Source organism: Perissodus microlepis, chromosome 7 (genome assembly GCF_051167445.1).
Source record: "Perissodus microlepis isolate ML-2025 ecotype Zambia chromosome 7, ASM5116744v1, whole genome shotgun sequence".
Lineage (NCBI taxonomy): Eukaryota > Metazoa > Chordata > Actinopteri > Cichliformes > Cichlidae > Perissodus > Perissodus microlepis.
This window is the reverse complement of record NC_140467.1, coordinates 31,922,057-31,948,539: the sequence shown is the minus strand read 5'-3', so window position 1 is coordinate 31,948,539 and position 26,483 is coordinate 31,922,057. Positions and strand designations below refer to the sequence as shown.

The 26,483-nt window shown below is 40.0% G+C and overlaps 2 protein-coding genes across 6 annotated transcripts; both read right to left on the bottom strand.

The window, feature by feature from the left end:
• Positions 1-62: 62 nt before the first annotated feature.
• Positions 63-13,379, bottom strand: LOC146383432 (regulator of G-protein signaling 7-binding protein B-like). Its single transcript, XM_084934678.1, has 6 exons — positions 12,847-13,379; positions 12,423-12,595; positions 11,538-11,668; positions 6,453-6,591; positions 6,262-6,332; positions 63-4,048 (listed from the first exon to the last, which is right to left on the bottom strand). Exons 1-6 carry the CDS (start codon positions 12,976-12,978, stop codon positions 3,957-3,959), a joined length of 738 nt encoding a protein of 245 aa, XP_084790804.1. The 5' UTR covers positions 12,979-13,379; the 3' UTR covers positions 63-3,956.
• A 786-nt stretch (positions 13,380-14,165) lies between these two features.
• On the bottom strand, positions 14,166-25,430 carry LOC146383431 (E3 ubiquitin-protein ligase RNF180-like). 5 transcript variants are annotated; one of them, XM_084934671.1, is made up of 9 exons: positions 25,324-25,430; positions 24,002-24,064; positions 23,296-23,900; positions 22,767-22,862; positions 21,989-22,618; positions 21,125-21,253; positions 17,298-17,553; positions 17,105-17,203; positions 14,168-15,469 (listed from the first exon to the last, which is right to left on the bottom strand). In XM_084934671.1, exons 3-9 carry the CDS (start codon positions 23,386-23,388, stop codon positions 15,282-15,284), a joined length of 1,491 nt encoding a protein of 496 aa, XP_084790797.1. In that variant the 5' UTR covers positions 23,389-23,900; positions 24,002-24,064; positions 25,324-25,430; the 3' UTR covers positions 14,168-15,281. The 5 variants fall into 5 exon arrangements, with proteins under 5 accessions (XP_084790800.1, XP_084790797.1, XP_084790796.1 ...); XM_084934670.1 differs by having other exon boundaries at positions 23,296-23,388; XM_084934669.1 differs by having other exon boundaries at positions 23,296-23,388; positions 24,002-25,430.
• Between the last annotated feature and the right edge of the window lie 1,053 nt (positions 25,431-26,483).

Below are 26,483 nucleotides of genomic sequence, written 5' to 3'. Positions count from 1 at the left end.
GCAAATTGGTCTGCTGCCCAAAATATTAAAACATTTTAGGTTAGAAATTAAACAAAAAAATATCTTGTATATAAAACTTTATTCATATTATAAAATGTCCTATTGGCTGTACATAAGTTTAGCTGTGTTTCTCTACATTGCAGGACACGGTAACTACACACAAGTCAAACACATGCCTGACAAAAATAAAACGACGCATTCCTCAATTGAAACACCACCAATGTTACATTAAAGTAATAAATAGCACAAACACTAATTTACAACACAGGTGACCGTTACATTCAGCGAGGAAAATGGCTCTGGTAGAATGCTTCATATGGATTTTGTCTGCGTGTTTGTGTGTGCGGCTTTTTTAATATTTTCTTCCCGTCAAAACTATTCTTTTAGACTGATAATGCTAGTGTCCCCTAGAGGCTTCAGTGTGCATAACATCCCAGATTACTGAATGAAATACATCCTTGACAGCTTAGCTTAGTTTAGTGCAACAGCTAGGAAAATAACTATAACTATAATATTATGAAAGGAAGCTTGATATTTTTTCAAGATATTAAAAGACATCATTCTTACACAAAACTGGATTCAGTACTCTTGTTGTTTTACTAGGATGAAGGGCAAAATGACAAAATGTCTGTGAAGGTTCTCAGTCATCCAGGTCATCGTAGTCAAAGGAGCTTGCAAAGAAAAGCGTCTGGACTTCTTTAAGTTTACTTGAAGACGTTTCACCTCTCATCCGAGAAGCTTCTTCAGTTCTAAGGTCAAATGGTGGAGAGTCCCAGATATAAACCTAGTGGGAGTATCGCCCCACAGAGGGACAAAAGGACCCCCTGATGATCTCCCTGAACAGGACAAGACTCAGCAGTCCATCTGCATCTTAAGGATAAAGGACACTCTTTCGAGGATGCCAATGTTCACATTTTGGACAGAGAGGACAGATGGTTTGAAAGAGGAGTGAAAGAAGCCATCTATGTCCACTGTGAGCGACCATCTTTGAACAGAGGCGGGAGTTTACGACACCAACTCTCTGCCATCTATAATCCAGTTTTGAGATCCCTTCCCAGACGCCTTAACGCCCACTCACATCCTGGGCCATCTGACCTCAGGAATTCGCATGATAAGGTGGGGCCAGGTTTCACAATGATCACACCCGAAACTCTGGCTGATTGGGACCCACACCCAGTTTCACACCTTGGCTCAGGCGATTAGAAGATCATCAGGGGGTCCTTTTGTCCCTCTGTGGGGCGATACTCCCACTAGGTTTATATCTGGGACTCTCCACCATTTGACCTTAGAACTGAAGAAGCTTCTCGGATGAGAGGTGAAACGTCTTCAAGTAAACTTAAAGAAGTCCAGACGCTTTTCTTTGCAAGCTCCTTTGACTAAAATGACAAAATGATTTACTTTTAATTTTTTAATTTATGATGCATTTCTTTACTTTGAAAGCAAAGCTGTTTATTTCCTGGCTGCTTTACGTCCCTACCCTATGCCTAGGGCAATACTGACAACATGCTGGAGAGATGTCTCTTCCAGCTTGGGAATGAATCTGTGTCCCCTCAGAAAAGCTGAAGGAAGTAGCTGGGGGGACAGAAGTCTGAGCATCTCTTCTTAGACCGCTGCTCACGTGACCCAAACACAGATAAGTGTTGGAAAATAGATGAATGGATTTTCTTAAAACTAGAGTAACACTTTATTCTAATGTGACAGTGTTACTATAGGGTAATAGTGACTTTGCCAGAGAATGGGACTGAATGGGACCAGAAACGTTCATTGACATCAACTGGCTTTATCCCCTGGACACACTTCCAGACATTACATTTCTTGTTGCATCCTTCCTATTTAGATAGTTTGTACATTTTAATATGTTTGATTTGGACTTTTCTTGATATTAATGGAACTGTAAAACTGAAAACAGTGGTAAAGTCAGGAAAATGGTTAGTATTCATCTTCCAGGGGTCTTGAGTAACCGTTATGGCAGCTTTAAAGTGTTTGTCAATGGAACATTTGACCCGCCCTTGCTGAAAACACCACCAAAGCCATTACAAAACCATCTGCCGGAGGTTAAACTTCAGTAAAACTCCCCTAGAAAAACACTGTCAGCGTCAACATATACACATATCAGGGGGGAAAAACAAAGAGGCTGATGAAATCTAAAAGGCAAAATTCAGGTTGTGTGCTAAACAGCTCATTCTTTCCTGGTATAAAGCTTATTTTAAGCCTACACACACATAGTTGAATAAATTCTAAATCCTTTAGCTTCTACAGTAAGAGGAATGCAAATATCGTAGGAGCCAGTTATGTTTATGCGCCATAAGGCTGTAGATGAATTGTTTAACCTACACCACACAGGTATACAGAGACTCACCAGCCTCACATTGTGACACATTCAACCATGGCAGTTTGACACAAGCACACTAGAGATAGCTGAAAACTGACTTTGCCTGTGCATAGCCTGAATATGTACATTTGTTAGCTTCCGCTATGTAAAAACACAAAGATTGGGAAGAAAATTCCCCAAAACAAACAAACAAACAAGCACAAAAATCAAAGATGTCTCACTTTTAAGCTTTGGTAGACAACATGTTGGACCCCAGTAATAACACAATTCATAATAAACTTTCTTTATATTGTAATTCCAATGGTCTGAGGGGGAACTAGGCTTCTTCACCTACTCTGGACTCTAATTGGAGGCTTTAGAAAATCTAACCATTGATGACTTTGGCTAATTATGGGTCTTTTTTAGGAGAACTAGTGCACTTTTAGCCAGCTAGGTCAATTAAGGGACTTTCATCTGGGTGATAAGGGTTCATATCCTGTGTTACATTTAATGGTTTCCACATTATTGCAAAAATAAAAAGGGGGTTAAAACAATTTCCAAATTTTGGGCTTATAGTAGATAGCTAAATTTTCAATTGTGTCCTTTTTCCCCAGGAAAATACTTCTTTAATTCTACAACACTAATTATAAAAATAATTTTACAGCATGAAACTGTTTTAAAGTCTTTCAGCATAACATCATGCTATAATTTAAGAACTGAAAAATAACGTACACGCTATTTAGCAAGTGTAAATTGATTCTATGCAACAATCTTTACCAACTGCTATTGGTCAAAGTTATTAATTTGCCAACACTCTGATGGCAGCACAAGGTGAATACTGGCCAAAGTGCAGTATTAAGTGCTCTAATGAACCAAATAAAAAAAAAAAAAGATTTTATTCATGACATTTACTTAATTTAGGACATGTTGTTTAGGACATGTTGTTTCTGGTTTCTCCTCTGCTCTCTGTTTCACCATGTGCATCTGCTCTGTGCAGTGTTGGTGAAACAGGAACAGAGTGAGCAGAGAAGAGACTGGTGAACTGAAGCTAACATTATTTCATCTTTGTGTTTTACCTTGTTAGCATCTGATAGTGGCTGTTGCTGGATTTCCTTTCTGTTTATTTTTAAGTGCACACTTTCAGGTTGTTAGAAAAAAAATCTAAACGGAGCAGGGTGTGGCTGACGGTGGGCCCTTTGTTTTGGGCTGACCTGCTGGTGCTCTAATACATCACCCAGTGGTTCTGTATGTCATAAATAGCACCAGAAAAATATCTCTGTATTTAAAGCCCAACAAGATGGAACCTGAATCTGAGAATGGCAAAGCAATATTACCAACAGTTAGCCTACGCGCTCTCAGGTATATAGAGCTTAGAAGATAAATGTCTTAATAAGATACATTTGAAAAATCAATCCTGAAACTTCAAGCACCAAAGCTGCCTGAACACATGAGCTGAGAAGTCTGAAACAGTAAATATCAAGATGACGAGGACAAATAGAGCCTGGTAACAGATACTGCAAGATTACAATTTCAGATATTGGTTAAAAAAATGAAAGACGGGATTAAATAATATTAAAGTGCCTCTAAATAAATAGACATTATTGAATAAAACAAATTAAAATGAAAGTCCTTTACTGTCACACTCTTAGCCGGACACCATGCAGCAGAGTCCAGGGAAGCGTCTCTTCCTCTGCCTTATCAGTGGGTGAGGAGTCAGATTCAACAAGCTGCTGTCATCTGCAATAAACAAACATGTTATCTTGTTTCCATCACAGCCAGAGAAAGTCCACCGTCAGAGGTCACCTCCTAAATATCAGAACTTGGGAGTTACATCACAAAAAAGAAAAAACGGGATTTGGTTTTGCCTGGTCAATGCTCTCCACGTGGCAAATCATAAATACAAGACAGTGACAGACTACAATTTTTACAGTTTTACTACTGTTTACATGTACTGCACCAGCTTGAATTGCTATGTTGGGGTTGGTGGGGCTATCTGAATTGACAGGTGGCATTCCAGTTGAAAAAGTAAACTGGGAACTCAAAAATTCCAACTTCAAACTCTAGTCCGACTGCCACCTTGGAGGTCGCTCCGACATACACAGACATGGCAGGGCATGTTCGCATATTGTCAGGAGATTTGTGAGTTGGTGCCCAACCCTCCCATCATGTTGGTAAGGTCACATGGGTCAGTGTTTGAATGGTGGTTAAATCACCTGGGAATGCATCTCAGCACGGCATTATAGGTGTCCGGAAGCTGTTGTCGTAGGACACCGCTATCAGTCAGTCAGTGATCATGACCAACTACAACTATTAGATTCTCTTTGCCAGCATAAAAAAGGACAGCACTCACTTGATTGACCAATACTCAGTCAAGAGAGTATTGATTGGGAATGTCCAAGGAATTCAATGAATATCTAAGAAAGAGAAGTGTAGACTTAAACAAATTGGCAAAGTCTCTTGTTCTACGTTCCTGAATAAGTCAGAAATCAGAATTTCCAAGTTGCCAGTTGGAATTTGAATCTAGAACACCAACTCGCATTTCCCACTTGGAAAGTCGAAGCAACGCCGGCAACCCTGAGTTGCCCTCCAAGAAAAGAAAACCTTTGATCTGTACTGCCACTGTTGTGTATTTGTGGCTCCCTAAATAAGCCATTCAGAGAGCACTGACCAGGCTTTATCCATGATTTTACTGCAGCAGTGCAAAACCACAAGTATTATGCTGTATTGCTAGTGATACCTGAATGGCTCTGTCTTGCTAAGACCAAAAACAACTCCTGTTTGCTCTCATTCTGCTAGTTTCCAGAGGAACTACCAGTTGTAGGCGCTAGGCGGGAGTGATGTCACATTCAAGTTCCCAGGTATCTGGAACCATTTCTAAACAACTAGGAACCAACATCCATCTTGAGTAACCGTTATGGCAGCTTTAAAGTGTTTGTCAATGGAACATTTGACCCGCCCTTGCTGAAAACACCACCAAAGCCATTACAAAACCATCATCTGCCGGAGGTTAAACTTCAGTAAAACTCCCCTAGAAAAACACTGTCAGCGTCAACATATACACATATCAGGGGGGAAAAACAAAGAGGCTGATGAAATCTAAAAGGCAAAATTCAGGAAGTGTGCTAAACAGCTCATTCTTTCCTGGTATAAAGCTTATTTTAAGCCTACACACACATAGTTGAATAAATTCTAAATCCTTTAGCTTCTACAGTAAGAGGAATGCAAATATCGTAGGAGCCAGTTATGTTTATGCGCCATAAGGCTGTAGATGAATTGTTTAACCTACACCACACAGGTATACAGAGACTCACCAGCCTCACATTGTGACACATTCAACCATGGCAGTTTGACACAAGCACACTAGAGATAGCTGAAAACTGACTTTGCCTGTGCATAGCCTGAATATGTACATTTGTTAGCTTCCGCTATGTAAAAACACAAAGATTGGGAAGAAAATTCCCCAAAACAAACAAACAAACACAAAAATCAAAGATGTCTCACTTTTAAGCTTTGGTAGACAACATGTTGGACCCCAGTAATAACACAATTCATAATAAACTTTCTTTATATTGTAATTCCAATGGTCTGAGGGGGAACTAGGCTTCTTCACCTACTCTGGACTCTAATTGGAGGCTTTAGAAAATCTAACCATTGATGACTTTTAAAAAACCCAGGAACCAACAAGGCTCAAACCTACCATGAACTGGAATTTGCTAGAACACCAGAGTCACTGTCCACAGTGAAGCCAGTTTTATATCACCATGGACTGAGAGGGTGCCGACCAAAATAAGAAGCGACCCTGCTCCAAAATCTCCACCTTCTGAAATTTTCAGCTGCCCACATAAACAAACCAAATGCCTTCTGGAGAAACGTTTTAAGGACTTTTCTGATTTCCATTCTTCTTTATCAACTCTCTTACATATATTTTACCTATAACAAATATTACATACCTTGATTTTTCAGTGGCAAGGGCATCGTCTCCCTGAGTTTGCTGAGTAGATTTCGCATCTCTCGCATATCTCTGCACACAAAGAACCAGCAGTGTTTTATGAGTAGTTTAGATAATCCTGGACAAAAACAGAGTTTATACTGGTAAAACATTTTCAGAATATAAATTTAAAAGCAAGTGCAGTGCGTGTACCTCTCTATGTTTTCAATATCATTTCCCACCAGCCACTGCTCCTGAGGAAAGTCGATGGGAGAGGAGGATCGGTCCTCCAGGATGGGAACATCTGAGCTCTCGTCCAGCCTGAAATCCACCCTTGGCTCCGAGTCTGTTCCTTCAGAACCGCACAAATACAGCAGCACTCAAGCACGATTGACAAAGAAATCTCACACACTATAAAACACTTACATCTGGAATGCAATTCATGATTTCAAGAAAATTAAATACTTTAGTTTTAATATTTGACAAAAATTATTTCTTCCTTTTAACATTTTTTTTTATTATGTTTTTAAAATGTAATGAACGTGAATACAGCACTCTGCTTCCCCCTACTGTTTCAATACAAAATGATAGCTCCACTGCAATCTCAAATGGGAAAGTTGTGACGTTTATTCAACAGCTATTTACATATAACATTTAAATATATCAGGAGTTTTCCTGCATATAAGAATTTCAGGTGGCCAACAGTGAGGTTTCAGGCAGATCCAAAATAAAATCACCAGTTTTGCAGTAAATGAACTTTTAGAGTTTTAATTCGTTTTTCATTAAGCCAAACAGTTTTTAGAAGTAACAGGAACATTTACTGCACTTGGACAAAACCTGTGCAGTCACCCCTAAAGCCCCAGTGAGCTGGGGAAAACTGTGCATATAAAAATAGTATATGATATATTTTATTGCATTATGCCCTTAGCTATCAACTACTGATGTTCAGCATAATTAGTTTTAATAACTATAAGCAAACAAAACAAGTATTCAGCAAATGTTTTAATATTTATATGTATTTAAATGTGTTTTAAGCCGAAAATAGCACTTTTGGACAAATGCAGTTTGAACTCATTACCAAGTGAACTAGAAATGAATGGCAGATCACAAGAAATTATTCCTAGATGAGGGTCAAGTACAGTAGGTCAATCTGAATTCCTGACTAAATGTAAATGAACTGCATAAAAGTTTTGTATTTTAATAATTTACTTAATAATATTTTAATTAGTTCAATAATGGAGAAACCCAAATTCTGAAGCCGTAAATCCCAAAAGTGTCAGAAGTTTATATTTTCCTTCTATACAGTGGGAAAAACAGAACATAATGTGATAGTTAGTGTGAGTACAAGAACATAATTATTACAATATAATGTTGCTTTGTTTTTTGTTTCTGATGTATGGGGAAGGTTTTACCATGGCACACACCTGGGGACAAAGGAAGAAACTGATCATTTCAATCTGATCATTGGTTGGTTGATGAAGGTTTTGGGGATTTAATTGGCTGAGGTACTTTCCTTTTTCACCAAGTTTTAGATTTGGTGTGTTTTCACCTAATAGAGGAAGAATATTCTGAGACAAGTCCTAAGACCGGGCTTCTGTATTTTTATTTTTCATTTTGATTGGTTATTTTTATTTTATTTATTTATTTATTTTTTTGGTTTTTGAACAGTGCACTGGGAGTTTTGTTTGAGAGTTTTGTTTGGGAATTTCTTTTCTTTAAGCAGATCTGCCCGATGGGAATTAAAAGCTCTATACGACACGTCGAGAAAACCGTTGCAAGTGAGTTTCTCCAAAATTACAATGGGCTCGGAAGAAAGTCACTTATTTGGGACAATTAGAAAATGAGTCCCTGCCCAAAAAGGATTCAGCGAGGTAATCCAGTCTAAATTCTTCTTTTTCTTTTGAAATGACGTCATTTTGCTGAGGGTGGAAACGAAATGCGACGATCGATTCCACTATCAGCAAAGAAAGAAAGAATGGATGAATGAATGAGTGAAAAAAAACAAGAAAACAAAACTGACTGACTGGTAAAAGCTGACAAAAGCTCACAAGACTTGACTGACTTGACCACTACTCAAGGTTAACCTCCACCTAGACAGGACAAAAGGGTGGATGAATCTATGTGTGTTTCTTTTTACAGGAGCAGAAAGATGACAGCAACATCCTAGGTTGCATGAGATTTGGGCCGTACCGATTTGACCTTTTAAATGCCACTTTCTGTGTTTGTGGATTTACCAGCGGTGTGTTATTCATGGGCTTGTGTTGCTCACAGAGGTCACTGTGAGAAAGTGTGTATACACCTGCACAGCGCTAACATTTGCATTCTCTTTTCTACAGCATTACAGTTCTTCAAGTGATTTGATCATGTGGTTTATAACAGGACACAACTGGTTGATGTTTTTTTCTACTACAGGATTACTGGGTTTATGAGTGAAGGGAACTGTGTTTGCAGGCTATATGTTGATTATGCTATTACAGTATGTTCTTGGGAAAATGTTGAATATTACAGGGGAGAAGTGACTATAGTGTATTGTCGATCTGCCATGGGGCAGATCAAAAGAGGGATTTGTGAGTACAAGAAAACAATTATTACAATATAATGTTTTATTTGCTTAGATCAGAGGAATAGGGAAGGATTTGTCTGTGTTTCAGTTTAGCTTAGCTGTAGGCTTGCGAGTGTGTGTAATTGTTTAGAGGGAAAGGAATTTATTGACACTGGGGGTCTGCTGTCATAAAAGGAGACAGGAAGCTACAGTTGGGGATTGCTGATGCTGATGCTTGTACCTTTAATAAAAACTCATAATTGTTATAACTTAGAAGCAGGTTTGCAGGAGACTCTCCACATGCTTATCTGTAAATGTAAGACAATAAGAGGCCAATGGCCCAGTGGATGCAGAGTGGGGGTCTCAGTGTTTGTAATATGTTAACTGTGTTTTGTATGTTGTCTGATTTCGTAACATTAGTAAAGGCTGCACTGTAAAAAAAAACAAACAAACTGTATTTGCAGCTTGTTTATAATTTAATTTGTTTCCTTAGTAATATCTAAACTTATTTGTTTGTGGACATATTTTTGATCTGGAGAAAGATTAAAATTAGAGGCAATGTAAGATCAAAACACTACATATACTCTTCAACTAAGTTCATCATTAAATAATAACAAACTAAACTGATTTTCTCTTATGATACAGTCACACTATAGAAAACAGCAGTTGGAGACTGCAGCGCAAACAAATTAGCTTAACAGTGTGCAATGAACTTGAGCTTGTGCCTTTGCTTCAAAGATGAGGACCATGTCTGCAACCACTCGCAGTGACTGCTGTCTTCAAAGCATACAGTGGCTTGCAAAAGTATTCGGCCCCCTTGAACTTTTCCACATTTTGTCACATTACAGCCACAAACATGAATCAATTTTATTGGAATTCCACATGAAAGACCAATACAAAGTGGTGTACACGTGAGAAGTGGACAGAAAATCATACATGATTCCAAACATGTTTTACAAATAAATAACTGAAAAGTGGGGTGTGCGTAATTATTCAGCCTCCTGAGTCAATACTTTGTAGAACCACCTTTTGCTGCAATTACAGCTGCCAGTCTTTTAGGGTATGTCTCTACCAGCTTAGCACATCTAGAGACTGAAATCCTTGCCCATTCTTCTTTGCAAAACAGCTCCAGCTCAGTCAGATTAGATGGGCAGCGTTTTCAGATCTTGCCACAGATTCTCGATTAGATTTAGATCTGGACTTTGACTGGGCCATTCTAACACATGGATATGTTTTGTTTTAAACCATTCCATTGTTGCCCTGGCTTTATGTTTAGGGTCGTTGTCCTGCTGGAAGGTGAACCTCCGCCCCAGTCTCAAGTCTTTTGCAGACTCCAAGAGGTTTTCTTCCAAGATTGCCCTGTATTTGGCTCCATCCATCTTCCCATCAACTCTGACCAGCTTCCCTGTCCCTGCTGAAGAGAAGCACCCCCAGAACATGATGCTGCCACCACCACATTTGACAGTGGGGATGGTGTGTTCAGAGTGATGTGCAGTGTTAGTTTTCCGCCACACATAGCGTTTTGCATTTTGGCCAAAAAGTTCCATTTTGGTCTCATCTGACCAGAGCACCTTCTTCCACATGTTTGCTTTGTCTCCCACATGGCTTGTGGCAAACTGCAAACGGGACTTCTTATGGTTTTCTGTTAACAATGGCTTTCTTCTTGCCACTGTTCCATAAAGGCCAATTTTGTGCAGTGCACGACTAATAGTTGTCCTATGGACAGATTCCCCCACCTGAGCTGTAGATCTCTGCAGCTCGTCCAGAGTCACCATGTTTGGAATCATGTATGATTTTCGTTCCACTTCTCACGTGTACACCACTTTGTATTGGTCTTTCACGTGGAATTCCAGTAAAATTGATTCATATTTGTGGCTGTAATGTGACAAAATGTGGGAGAGTTCAAGGGGGCCGAATACTTTTGCAAGCCACTGTATCTGGTGCAGAAATTCACTGTAGTGTACAAGTAGTGATGTAGTTGCTGCAGGATGGCAACTTAACTGCACAGTGACAAAGGGTCCGGTCAAAGTGCTGTTACACGGTGATCATTCACAAATCGGAGTGACATTGGTTGGAGACAGCAGCTACCATGAGGCGACCTGTGCACAAATGTGTTCCCCCAGAAGATGAATTTGTCACCTCTGAACAAGCAATTGGTTACTGCAACGACTTGCAACTGGTTGATGGAAGTGAAGAATAATCACTGCAATCACCAAGCAACCACCTGGTGATATACTAGCCACAAGGAGACCGGTGTTCTACTTTTACTCCAAGTGTGACTGAGCCATTAGCACAAAATGCAAGACATGCTGCACAACTGCCTGGAAAACACAGAACTTTTTTCTCCATATACGTCAGAAATATTTATAAGTTGAACCACAAACATCCACTCAGGTCTTTTGGGGATTTCGGGTTGTAAAGTCTGCATCTCATCAAGCTGCATCAAACATCTGTACTGTGTGTTATTGGGCATATATATCCAATTACTCCTACTATACAAACACAGCCCAAACAAACCAAAACATAATATCCATGGTAGCAGCATATTGCACTTGGAAGATGGTTAAAACAACAATAATAATATTCTTGTTATCTGAAAGCGAAATGAAATCAGTTGGGAGTAACACTTGATTTTTAAAGCTTTTAAATACTACACTTGCAGACGATCAAACACCTGGCCACAGGCGGTTTTTATTTTTTATCTTTACTCAGCAATTCAGCGTCATCACACCGTGTGTTCACTACTGTAACTGTACTTTTTCTGTGTAGCTGCAGCACCCCCAGCAGGCACATCGACTTGAGCATCTCCGTTATGAACATCTCCAGGCAGCACTGCAGCTGGATGAAGAGCCGACAGATCTCGGGATGGATCTCCCCGTCCTCTGGACTGCAGCATTAAGGGGAGGAGAATCAGACACTCACAGTCAATAGTTTCATCTGTTATTCCACACCAATAGGTAACAATTAAACTGCTAGACAAACTTTTAGCTAAATAAGTTCTACTTATATTTTTACTGTATTTAAACCATTTATTTGTTGTTGTTTTTTTTTTCATTTTTTGAGGTCTCAAATCAAGAATAATCTATAACTTTTCATTCATAATTTAGCCACGTTTTTCTGTTAAGTTTATATTAAACTGTTTAATGCATGTAATATTTTTCTAATCGTGCTTTTTCAACCTTTTATTCCTACCTTTTATTTTGATCATTACTTTTCTATTACAGTCACAAATTAATTTCTTTTGTCTATATTCTAAGTCTTATTTTGCATTAACTGTTACCTTTTCTGCTCAAAGCTAATTCATCAGTTGTAGTTGTTTAGTTAACTGATTGATTAGTATCCCGCTTGTATGTATCCCTGATTGGGAACACCTAGTATCTAGCATATTTAACCTTCACTTAATAAAATAAAATATGTGTATATGTATGACTAACTGTGGATAAAATCTATCACTGACTCCTTTTTCAAAATTGTTGCTTTACTGATTTAACTTAAAATACACTCTGTGATGCTCACCTGTTCTACCTGAATAAACTTTAGCTCATAAACGTTAAAAAAAAAAAAAGACAAAATAAATTCAATAAATGAGGAAGCCACAGTTTCTTCTTAAAAAAATATTATCATTCAAACTCGTGTCTAACCCCGAAACAGAGATGACGGCGAGGTCCTGGTGCGCAGCCCGGGCCATGGAGCATCCTTTGGACCGTGTGTGGTGCATCTGAGCCCGCAGAGAAGGACAGTCGGCGGAGATCTCCCCGACGGAGATGACCTGCTCCCGGTACAGCGCTACGAGGGTGTTGAATTCCTGCACAGTCTTAAGGAAAACAAACCATCACGCGATCAGGAAGGACACGATATTACTGTGTGTGATTTCAAATGCAACAAATACAACAAACACACTCTTAATGCGGCTCATCGCGACGCTTTTTATCCATTATGCGCCAATGCTGCTGCACCTGCGCGTAAAAAAGTCGGATTTACACGCATGAATCTGTCCTTTGGTGCAGAGCTGAGCTCAAGTTAATCATTAACAGACATGATTACGATCCTTATTTCAGTACCCACCATCCTGCTGTCGTCCACAGCCCCCTCAGTACTCTCCCGGCGATCCGTCTCCGTCTGCGCCGCTTTACCGAGCGGAAAGATGCTCCCTGTGGATCTTGGGCGTTTTTTCCGCCCGTACGGTGCAGAACACATGCATGCACACCCACCACCGGAGCCGAGCCAGACGCAGCGAGCGATGCCCTCTCTTTTCTGGTGGCTGCTGTGTCCTCTGTGGAGAAGAAGACGACACGCAGACGCTGCTGGGTGTGGGCTTTTCTTTTTTTTCCCCCTGCTTAATGCGTAAAGCCCCCTCCCGCAGCGGCGCGTGACTGTTCCCCGGAACAGGATCAGAAAAGATATCCCAGCAGCGCCCTCCTCATCCCAGCCGAGCGGAGAGTCACCTTCAGCCCCTCCTGAAGGCCAACAGGGAGGCTCCTCCGTCTTCCGCCCCACGCTCACGTGTGCGGAGGATACAGAGAGAGCCAACGGCAAAACAAGTCGTCACCCTCCGACTGAAAATTAACCGTTTCTGTGCATACAGGACAAACGATATGATTTCTTCTACGAGATGCACGTTATTTAAACTCATTACCTACTTATGCATATCAATCAGGGGCGTGTGCGAAGTGGACTATGGTGGCAGCAGCCCACCTCCCTTTCACTGGTCTGGTCGAAGTGGGTTGCATGTGGCCTATGACATTAAGTTGGTTTGACATCCCTGGTTTAAATGAAGATATTCACTACAAAAGAACAGGTGAAAACTTGTGTAAAGTACAAAGCTACGTTTTTTTAGTCCCCAGTGTGCCACCTTATTAAAAAAGGAGTCCTGGAAACAACCCCAACATCAGACATGGGGTAACTTCTTTCTTTTAAGAAACCAAGACCTTGTCAGCATAAATGCTCATCTCAAGGCTTCAAAGTATGACTTACAAAACCAATGAATCATGTAACTTCATCCATCTTTTGTACTGTTATGTCATGTATGTAACGAAACTAGGCTTCAAAATACAGACACTTGATGGCTAGATTACAGCTTCCTGTGCTTTAAGCTAGCTTGACGCAACCTCAGACTCCAGTCTGAAATAACCAGCATCATTATGGTGGTTATCAACTTTATCTGTTAAACCAGGCTCTCTGCTGCAGGCGCCATGTATGCTCAAATATCAAGGTCATGTGACTTCTTCTGACCAAAATGCTCTCCGAGTACTGCCTGCACCAATCAGACTCACAGCTAGATGATGATAAAAATCTGTAATGAATAAAACAAACGTAACAGTAAAACGCAAAATATACTGGGACAGAAAAACATTAATGTGGTGATTTAGGGCTTTATTTTGTCAGCAGATACTGATTTAGATTAGAATCAAGTATAAGAACATGTATAGATTTTCTCCATCACCACATTATTGCATGCAATTATGCAATGCACATTTTGTGCTTTATATCGTGGTTTTACTAAAGAACGACATTGCGACAGCAGAGAATTTTAATCATTTAATTACATGGTGCTTCAGCCATTTTTAAACCACAATTTAAAACCTGCTCCTGACCAGGTGTTTGCTGATTTAGCTGGGTAAAGAGAGACAAAGGAGGGGCTTTGGGCCCACTCTGTGAGCGCCCTTAAGTGGCCCAGTCAGGGCCCAGACTAACTCAACTGAACATCTCTGTATAAATCTGAAAACAGCTGTGCACCAGCGCTCCCCGTCAAACCTGACAGAGCTTGAGAGGTTCTGAGAAGAATGAGAGAAAGTGCCCAAAACAGGTGTACCGAGCAGAGTTATTATAGTTTAGCATTTTCCAATGAGTTAAAAACCATAAATAAAAACACATTTTCAACCAAAAATCAGCCAGCTAACCTTTATTGAGACTCCTGGTATGGATTACATTTCACAGAAGCAGCGTGTCTCTGTACATTTAATACAGAAAATAGAACAGCAGCAAGATCTTTGGATGGCACTTTTGAAAACACAAAGTGCTTCACAGTTTGGATGAAGTGTACATAAGTCAAGGATATGTACTTACATTCAATTTTTTCACATCCATACGTTGTGAAACATGACGGACAGAAATTAAAGACCTATGAAACTGAGTTTTCAGCAGATGGTTGAAAAAAAAAGAAAAACACTGATACAGTCGTCTTCAGGTGATGTCTCAAAGCTTGGCACCTTTGAATTTAAGAAATATGGCATTCAAAATTCAAATTGCTGTCAAGTGACCTTAGTGAACATGACACAAGAAGCTCAGTTTTGCAGTTCTGTGCTTTGTTATGTTAGCAGGACAAAAATCATCAGACTGAAGATTTTTCAAGTAATTAGGTAGTTATTAAACCCTAATCCCACTCAATACTATAAACTTTTCCCAACAATTTCTGCAAATGTCTCACATGCCCTCTGTTGTTTCGGAGGTATTCCCGTATTCCCGGACTCTATTAACATCCGACATGCGATTCAGTAGGCCTAATCTGGAAGAAATGATGGAATTAGACCATAAGGTCTAAAACAGCAGAAGAACAGGATAAAACAGAGGAACACTAGAACCAGGAAACAGCACAGGATGTAGCTGATGACAAAAAATATCTTTAACAAAATGTGGCCCAATTGCACTCCGTAAAAATGAAGCACGGGAAAATCTTCGTCTCTGATACCTAATGAGAAAGAGATGAAATGTTCCACATTTAGTGACCAATCAAAATTTGTGTGTAATGTCATTATTTGTGCCGAGGTTCAAAATGTTATTCTTTTAAACAACAGAAATACAAGTTTTATATTTTACAAAGTGATAGATGTTTAAAAAATTTCTCCAAATACAAATAAACCTTTGATAAGAGCAGAATTTTAAAAAGTGGAAGAATATTAAACCTATAAAACAATGATTAGCTTTTAGATGAAACAGACAAACATATGAAAATATTCAATTCATTCGGCAGATAAGCGCACTACACATCGTTTCCTCAGCCAGAAACCTTCATCTGGTAATTCTGCCTGAGTCTATTCACAACCATCAGATCCTTCAATCTCTCATCAGTTTCTTTCCTTTACTTTTGATCTGTAATAACATAAGGAGCTCTACATAAAAAATTCAAGTTAGAAAACCAGACATTTTTTAATGGGACTCTGGTTTTTTTCCTTATTTTAGGTTCTATTACTGTTCCAGTGCTAGATACTCACATTAGACATGACATGTCTGAACATGTAAAAATAATAGAGGTTATCCGAGTAATTAATTTGGATTTATAACAAGTATTAAAACAAAATGAGTGAACTGAACTGCATTCTGTTCAATAATTTACTCCTTTTGTCCTTCAGCAAACTTTTCTTTTACTCTTGTTTCTCCATGAAAGTCCAGATTCACTCGTTGCCAGGCTGCTGTGAAAGGTTTAGTTCATTTATTTATTAACATTTTGAGTATATTTCATTTGAATTTTAATTAAAGCCCAAGGAAAAAAAGTGAGCATAATAGTGGTAAATAATCATGATCTCAAAACAAACATAATTATGGTTTTATGCCCTGATCGAGAAACCAGAAGCTCAGGCTTCAGACTGCTCCACACACTCCTCAGTTTCACACAGTGTCATCTTCTCTTGGACTTGTTTGTGAGTAAGAGGGAGTAACTCCAATATGGTCACCTCAGGCACACAGCTAAGGGGTTCAAGTGAATACATACATATATCACAACCCGAAGTGTACATAAGTGTGTTACATTTAAAGAATTAAAAATTATATATTTCCCAAAGACATAAATATCTATTGTCAAATCAGAAGTGGTCCCATTCCAAAACTATAAGTTCTGATGCTTCTTTCTCTGGGTGTCACAGTTATCACAGGCAGTATTATTGTAGCGTCTATTTTACAATATAAAGCACCTTGAGGTGACTCATGTTGTGATTTAGTGCTGTATAAATAAAATTGAATTGAATCATCTATCCACCATAAGAGACAAAGCTTTTAAGTGGAGGAATGCTCTGCCTGGTTTGCAAACCTAGCTATATCGATTTTAACTCCAGTTTCAGTTATTGTTTTAACAGTTTACAACCAGCTGTGTAAAGATAAAATACCCTACAGACACTAAAGCAAGGCAATAAAGTAATACCATTTATTGCTTCCTCAGAACCAAGGTCCTGATGCAATGTGAGCTGAGATTGAAAACTACTTCATGCATTTTTGCTTTTGTCAACCTTCACAGAAACTGGATAATCCAGACTTTTCTGTCACAGTATTACACTGGAAACACTTCCTAGTCAAATAAAAACAAATTAAACTAAACAGCAAAGCTTCTCACCTTCAGGCAGAGGCCATGATGCACACGGCGAAGCCTCAAATTCACGCTTGCGAGCCTTGTAAAGTTTTGGGAAAAGGGTTTTTGCCCTTTGATCGAGCTCTGAAGAAGACAGAACAGGGGACAAACTAAAGAGCATATCCTCACCAGAAAATGTTTGCTATTCTGAACACAAAGAGCGAGCTAACAAACGTACCAGTTTGTAAGTTGGTGTATAAGATGACATCCCGGCAGAGTGGGCAGGTGGTCTTGTCATTTCCGCTGTTCATGGCGTGTGCGCGAAGACATGGCTCACAGAAGACATGACCACAGGCCTGACTTCTGTGAGGACTGAAGTAGACATCCAGACAGACGGCACAGGTGAGGTTCTCCCTGTTCTCCTGGTGCTCCTCCTCTTCCTCATCCTCATCATCATCATCATCATCCAGCAGCAAAACTCTCACACGTTCAGCCTGGACATAAACATCCGAGTTTTTATTTTTTGGTCCCAAACAGCGGAGGGGAAAAAACGCTTCTACAAGCATACTTTGGAGGAGAAACTGCCCAGATCACATTTTTAATCTTGTATCTAAAATAATTTAAGTCCTGCTCATTATTACATGCATATGGTAACTGCACTGGTTCTTATATAGTGTTTTGCTACACTTACGGATACAGTTATGTCTGAAAGTTTTCACAGGGCTCCAGGCAGTCATATGAAAAACTACACTCCATGATTCAACAGCATCTAGAACAGGGGTGTCAAACGTACGGCCCGCGGGCCGGATCAGGCCCGCAAACGGGTTTAATCCGGCCCATGAGATGATTTTGTAAAGTATAAAAATGAGCAGCAATTTTTCAATAAAGAAACTGCTGTTCCAATTGTGTCCATTGGATGGTGCAATAGCAATTGTGAGCTATTTTGTTTTGCCCGCGAAATTTAAACCTGATGTGCTTTGGCACCCTCATTGCCCCAATATGTCTCTGTCAAAAAAGAGAAAAGTGGATGCAGAGTGCAGAGTGTTCCAAGAAAAATGGTCATCCTCCTATTTATTCACGGAAGTGAATGGGAAAGCTGTATGTTTGGTCTGTTCCCAGCATGTTGCAGTGCTGAAAGAATATAACCTCCGTCGTGAGTCTTCATGCCGACAAATATGACAACTTTCAAGGACAGCAGAGAAGAGAGAAGGTGAATGAACTGTTGGCGGGTCTGAAGAAACAGCAGTCTGTGTTTACTCACAGCCGAGACATCAGTGATGCTGCAGTGAAAGCTAGCTACCTCATTGCTAACGAAATTGCACTAGCTTCAAAACCATTTAGTGAGGGTGAATTTGTAAAAACATGTATGATGAAGGCATCGGAGATTGTGTGCCCTGAAAAGTGCCGGGCCTTTGCAAATATCAGCCTGACAAGAAACACAGTTGCTGACAGGATTTCTGACCTTTCAGTGGATTTGGACAGCCAGTTGAAGCAAAAAGTAAAGTCATTTATTGTGTTTTCAGTTGCAATTGATGAAGGCACGGACATTACAGATGTTGTACAACTGGCAATTTTCATCCGCGGAGTTGATGACACATTGACCGTCACCGAGGAGTTCGTGGAGTTGGTACCGATGACAGATACAATGACCGCAACTGATAGGGTTGCTGGACAGGGTCGGAGTGGACTGGTCCCGCGCTGTCAGCCTGGCTACAGATGGTGCGCCCTCAATGATCGGGAAGAAAGCAGGCGTTGTAAAAAAGTTCAGAGATAAAGTGCAATCTGCAAATGGAGGACGTGATTTTTGGACTTTTCACTGTATTTTGCACCAGGAGGCTTTGTGTTGCAAGTCACTGAAAATGGATAACGTCATGAAGGTGGTCATCCAAACTGTTAATTTCATCCGATCCAGAAGCCTCAATCACCGTCAGTTTGACAGTCTTCTCAGAGAGAAAGACCACATCTATGGCCTGCCATACCACACTGAGGTAAGATGGTTGAGCCGAGGTGCTGTGCTGAGGCGTTTCTTTGGTTTTCGAGAAGAAATTGAACAGTTTATGGAAGAAAAGGGCAAACCAGTGTTAGAATTTCATTCCGCAGAATGGATGCAGGACCTTGCATTTATGGTGGATGTTACAGAGCACCTGAATAACTTGAACAAACAGCTGCAAGGAAGCAACAAAGTTGTCATGCAGTATTATGACAGCATACGTTCTTTCAAGTTGAAGCTGTTATTGTGGGAGACGCAGCTCGCGGGTGGTGATGCAGCTCACTTCCCCTGTCTGAAAAATGTGTGCACGATCCAAAGTGTGGCAGATGTGAAGCGGTTTAAAGATAAAATAACGGGACTGTTACTAGAGTTTGAGCAACGATTTCAGATTTTTGGTGAACTGGAGAAAGACTTCAAAGTTTTCTGCTCGCCGTTCACCGTGAATCCCTTTGATCTGCCCGTCAGGATCCAACTTGAAATAATAGACTTGCAGTGTGACTCGGATTTGAAGGGCAAATTTGCTGCAGCTGGCTTGAACACATTCTATCAGAATCTCTTGCCAGGTTACCCCAACTTTACAGCCCTCGCTGCAAAACTGTTGTGCATGTTCGGAACCACGTATCTTTGTGAGCAAGTTTTCTCTGTAATGAGCATAAATAAAACAAAACTGCGCTCAAGGCTCACGCACTTGAATCACATCCTGAAGTTAGCTGCCGCTCAGGATGTGAAGCCTGATATTGATGAGCTGGTGAAAGCTAAAAGATGCCAGGTATCAGGAGTCAAATAAACTATGCAACCCCACTGAAAGTGCTGCATGAGACACCCTGATGTAGTTCTGTGATCTGTGATATACTTCTGTGAATCACTGAGGCACTGTGTATTTTCAAATAACTTGAGGTGTTTTGTAATTAATAGCTATTGTTGTGCTTTTGGACACACTGTCCTCAGGCTCCAGCTTTATGTTTATATATTTTTATGTTGATGTGAGACTGTTTCTAATTGATTATATTTGATTTATATATTTAACTTATATATTTAACCTATTCTGTGGTTCTTGTACTTGTTTGGGGAACAGAATTTCATTATTTTTATCTACATTGCTGCCTGTGAAGTGACACCCTGATGTAGTTCTGTGATCTGTGAAACAGTTCTGTGAATCACTGAGGCACTGTGTGTTTGTGTGTTCTTTGTCCTCAGAATTTTCAAATAACTTGAGATGTTTTATGATTAATAGCTATGTTGTGCCTGTACTATTTTGAACATACTGTCCACAGGCTCTAGCTTTATTTTTATGTTGATCGTATTAAAACAAAGAAAACAATCTTAAGTTGTTGTTTTTAAGTTATATATACACAATGATTTTACCAGTCCGGCCCACTTGAGAATAGACTTTTCTCCATGTGGCCCCTGAACTAAAATGAGTTTGACACCCCTGATCTAGAACCACCTTCAACAGCAACTTTAAGTAATGATTTTCTGTATGACTCAGTCTCTCACATCATTGTGGAGGAATTTTGGCACACTCTTCTTTACCATGTCGCTTCAGTTCACAGACTTTTGCACACCACAGGGAAACGCACTTCAGCTGATTAGTGCCAAACAGCAGACTACTAAAACACCAGATTTTCGCTAACCACAACTGAAGCACGGCCTTCATGCATTTGGTCTTCCATCTATACACAGCAAGCCAAATCAGATCATTTTATTAAAATGCATCTAAAAGTCACCAACATACAAACACTGAGGTGAAGTCCAGCAGAGCTATCAGCCCCATCAAATAAACCAGCCACAGCCTCAAGTTTCAGTCTTAAAATAGAGTTGTTATGAAGGGAAAACTATCCACAGAGGCCCAAGCCCCCTTTCTGTGCCAAACAGATTTTTTATGCTGTAATGTTTTGGGGTATTTTACCATGATAATGGTGACTGCCCTGCTTTTTGAGCTAGAATGAAGGAATCATTGGAGAAGCTGCAGTTTTCAGCACTTCTATGTTGGCTTCCTTTTTCAGCCACAGCAGCTGCCACTTGATTGCATCCTTCATACTGACACTAACTCAGTGTGAACTTTGCTCTCTCACCAGTGCTTTCTCCTTCTGGTGTTGCAGCCATCTCTCTCTCCTCCTTTGTTTCCGTCTCACACTCTTCATATGGTTCTTCACTCTTTTGCTAAGGCTGTTTGAGGGTGGGGAGCCCAAAAGGGTTTGAGGCTGAGACAATAACACACATATGTCACTTATTTAGCAGCTCAAACAACAGAATCTATCAGCTAGTGAATTTTTTTTTTCCACTGGTATGCAAGAAGACAGTTTAACCACAAGTTTGGGCTGTCTATCAGGGGGCAAGAGGTTGGGAACACAGGGTCATCAATGTGTCACAGAGCTAAATTGGAGAGAAAAACAACCAGCTGCACCCACATTCACACTTACAGCCAAGTTAGAATCACAGTTTAACCCAACATGCTGGTCTATGGAGTGTGGGAGGAAGCCAGAGCACGCAGACATGGGGAAAACATGCAAACCTCACACAGAGGTCCTAGTCATTGGATTTGAACCCAGGACCTTCTTGCTGTAGGTGACAATCCCATTGGACCACTTTGCTGCTCACTTTGGAAGTTATCTGCCCACCAGCTATGGTAGGCTACAGCATACATTGCTATATGAGAATGAGGTTAACCGTGCCTTAAAACTCTCTTGGCTGCTAAGTTAGACTGAAAATGGGAAATAACCTTACCAAGGTTTCAGCCCCCCCTCCCAAATTCAGATGCATTCTGAACACTGGAAATAGTGTGGTTTTGGGATGAAAGTCAGTAAAAGAGTCGAGAATTCACTTGACCATTACTTCTACTACTCTGTACTCACACGTAATCACGTGGTCTGGCAGGTTAAAGACCGTTTACAACAAATCCAAACAGAGAGAAAAAAAATAAATAAAAATGAATATACCACTGGTTCTTCTTCATGCTCAGAGACACTGTCAGAGATCCATCTCCTTCTGAGAAACACAGCAGGATCAGAAACCTCGTCGCAGAGAGCTGCAGTCTCTACAGAAGACTCAACACCCTCCTCAGTTAGCAGGAGATGCTGATCCAGAGGCGGCTGCGTACCCTCAGAAACAGATGAAGAGGCTTCACCATCTGTGTGAAGCTGCTCGCTTGCAGGATGTGAGACAACATCAGGGTAAAAATCACGACCACAGGAAGCTGGCACACTCTTCCAGAGAGCATTTTCTCTTTCTACAGGAGTTCGTCCATCAGTTTGTGGATTTGAGGCCTCCATAGGACTCTCATGAGGCATTGTAGCAGCACAGTTAAAATCCCGAAATCTATCCAGTGTAGTCGTGCTAAACTCAGCCCTCTCCTCGTGATTCTGAGAAACGTCCATCTGTCCCCTGTTGAGCCTCGACCTTAAAGGCTGGCCGATCAGGATGGAGTGCTTGTGGTAATCCAGGCGGCTTTTGCTGAAGTGAATGGAGGCGTCAGTGCCACAGGGACACTGACTGCGATTAATGAAGTTGAAGCCTCCCAGGCGAGCTCTACAATTCTGGCAGTTCAGTTTTCCAGCAGTCCACTGGGTCTGGGAACACCAATGGAACAAAGCTTAATGATTAACTTTTTTCAGTTTCTTGCTCCTCTTCGAACAATAACAGTCAACACAGCTTTTAAAAAAAAAAAAAAAAAAAAAAAGTTGACATATTATCTTTGTTCACACTGGTCACACTCACTTGGTGAACTGAGGTCAAAATCCACTCTGGCAATGTGTCAACATCGAGGTGCCAAATACTGCAAACATCAGCAGAGGCTTCATCTGTGTCCGGAATCTGCTCCAAAGCAAAAAACACACAGACAGCCGAGACTATTTACATGAAAAAACAGCTTATCAGGTACTGATAGCCAGTTAGTGCCATGTGAGAAAGGATGTTTTCACACGACTTTCTACAATCCAGTAGTGGAGGTGGTGATGATTTGGGCTTGTTTTGCAGCCATGGGACCTAAGCACCTTTAGTTATTGGGTCGACCATGAACTCCTCTGTACATCTGTGGACCAGAGCTCTATTAGTTTGAGGTCTGGTCCATAAACCTCAATGAACTGAAGCAGCATTAAAAGAGTGGGCCAAATTTGCTTTTTTGTGGGTTTTGTTTTAGCTTCTGTCACACATTAATTTCCCAATCAAATACCATAAAACGTCTCCTAAAGTAAACTATGAAGTTAATGAAAGAAAACACATTTAGGATTTTAAAATAAACTGTTACCGTTAACAAACATGCTGAGTCTATGACGCTTTTCCGACACTTCCTGCAGCGCAGCATGGATCTCTGCATATTTTCCTGCAGTGGGTCCTTCATCTGTACATGGTGACAAAGGCTGTCAATGCATAATGATGAACTCACCTGCACTGGTCCCGACTCTCAAATAAAGGACATAAAACCAAATCAAAACAAAACTAATGACAAAAATATTTGGACATTCAAACTGTCAGCTGAAATAATCAGCTGTGAATACCATTGGTTGTTTGAAGAGTCCTCCTCCCATCTCTCCTCCAGAGCCATTAGGAAAACCACATGTACAGAGATTGATTTCTGAGTCAAAGGTTGGAGGCTGGAAATCAATTAGTTCAATCGCTTGCTGATGTGGATCCAGATAGGATCTGAAGTGGCTCAAATCATTTTAAAGCTACTACCTTTGGAAGTAGCCTACACATGCAAATAGATATAGGCTCCATGTGGTCCACAGCTGTTTCACTTTGATGATAAAAAAATACATTTATAGTTTGCAGCAAATACGTGGATATTACTGTTTAGTATTTAAGGTGCAAAGTTAAACTCACTCAAAGCTAGGCCTGTAATCCTGGAAGGTGCTGGAGGTGTTATAGCAGTCATCAGAAGGATTGTTAAGCATTTGGACAATAGTATGGATGAACAAGGGTTTTACAGTTAACTAAAGTGCGACTTCACTCACCTTCAGGACTTTTTGGATTGACAGGGACATTAATCTGAGCACTGAGAAGCAATGTGATGAATCCTGGACATGAGACATTTCAAAAATCAAAACACTTTTATTGTCACATGGATTTGATGAGACAACATCGGTCTCTGCGATTCTTTTGGTCCTGGTAGAGATCACGCTGAGATGTTTCCATGTTTTACACAATCCTTTTATTTCCCATTATTCTTACAGATGCATCTGGAGATCAGCACACTGCACTCCTATGCAGTCCTATGCTAAAGGCTGATCTAAAGAACTCCACACAACAGTTACAGTTATAACCTCTGGTCTCCTTCCCCCTTCAGTAAACACCCCCACAATGTAAATACACTAGTACAGTGGCCAAGGGTGCTGACACCCTGACCCCCACCTCCTTTTAAGGTAGTGTCTGTTTGCCCTTTGTCTGCTCCTCAGCCTCAGTAACTCTTGCTTCATGCCCTGGGGGTGGGGGTTGATTGTCCTTCTGCCCTGCACCTCAGTTCTTTGTTCCCATCCCAGGCCTATTTTCTATCCTTACACCCATTACCACAATATTATAATGTTGCAAGCAATCACAACTATATTCTCTTTAACTTTGATGTACATTAAGGAATCTATTCTCAACAGATTACATGGATTCTTTCATCAGCTGACAAAGAGGTGAGCTATTGATCTGATAACCCTCTACACCACCTACTGGAGATGAAGATGAACACTACAGAAAGTATCGTTACCGCCTCATAGCACTATACGTGCTACTTATTCTAGATTTAACTCCTTAATGTGTCTTTAGAGGGTTTTTTTTAAGCTCTTGTATAAATTACCTTTATTGTATTTTTTATTTTATGTAGTTCTGTTATAATGTTTGCTATGTTGAGCCATGTGGCTTTTCATGTTTTGGCTGCTGTACCACAGCAATTTCCAAACTTTAGTGGTAGTAAGTATTTCTTATTTAACGTTATTTTTTAACGCTCACAGGTGTTTTGCGGCTCCAAACAATCTTTAAATAGTCACTAAAAGAATAAAGGACACTCTACAGGCACGCTGGCGTGCACAACACACATGTCAGCCTGGGACAACCAAACTTCTCACTATCGATGTTTAAACTACGAGGGCAAAATTACGGGTTTTTTCCCCCCACTTTTCGCTTAACGTGCATAGTTTAAAGTTAACGGTTTCGATGAAATAAGAAAAACATAATTCAAGTAAAACAATAAAATGTGCCGCTAGTTAGCTACTGAGCCCTATTAAACGACAGCGGCTTCGGTCCAAATACAACGAAGAACATTTCGACAACTGTTATAAACTAAGCTTACCTTTAAGACAGATGTATTTGCTAGGAAAACACAGCTACGCTAAGAAAACAAAGTAAAGTATTTCTCTTGAGTTTAAATAGCTCGGTGACGTCATGAAAAGCGCTCAACGGGACGTCTAATGGGCCAAAAAGGACCGTAAAGAAAAGCGCAGCAGGCCGCTGCTGTCGCTTCAACTTCAGTGTTTGTTTATTGAGCCTGAGCAAAGTTATTGTAGATAACTAAACTAAAAACTAAAATCACGTGTGAAAAGAGATTTTCGTTAAACACAAATAAAATCTAGATTTGAATAAAAAAAAGAGAACTTGTAAACTGAAATAAAATGAAAATATAGAGGACAGATCTTTAAGTAATTTTTAGTTTGGTTAAAAAACATTACAAGTTACCTGATGAGTCACTGAAAGACAAGTTTACTGAGACTCTGGATGTTTATAATACTATGACACACGTTCAAAAATTGTGTTATTCTAATAATACCTGTACTAATCTTAACTATGACACGTCATTGCACACAGCAATAATTGGAAATACAGAAACTAACAAATACTAAACTAAAAACACAACATTGTCAAACAAAAACTAAAATGGAACTGAACTAAATTTTAAAGAGATCAATTAAAATAACAACAAATAATTCGAAAATACAAAACTATATTTAACTCTGAGCCTGAGGAATAAGCAGTCACCAGACTTGCGGGATGTTAATTTATTCTTTAACAATTTCATTTGTGAATCACAAAATAAAACTGATTTTGTTTAATAGCTAAACACAGTGTTATGTTACTTTTATGGGTTGGCCTTGGGAGTCCAGTAAGGTCATTGTGTCTCCTCAGATGAAATCTACTGATATGTTTTTACATCTATGAGTAAAACATAGAGATTCTTAGTTTTGTAATGACAGACTTAAACGCTCACGCTGCAGCGCACACAAAGATCAAGCTTAGTCCTGCAGCAGCAATGGAGGGAAAGAGTGTGACTGAGGATACAAACTGACTATAAAAGTCAGATTTTGAGAAATACTAGTTTCCTTTTTTGACTTAAAAAAAACTGCAGTGCTGTGAATTTCTGCTTTTGTCTGTGACTCCAGGTGTTCTCGTGTGTGGTGACTTCATTAATCCACTTGTGCACATTGAGAAAATTTCTCTCCTTTCCACAATATGCTA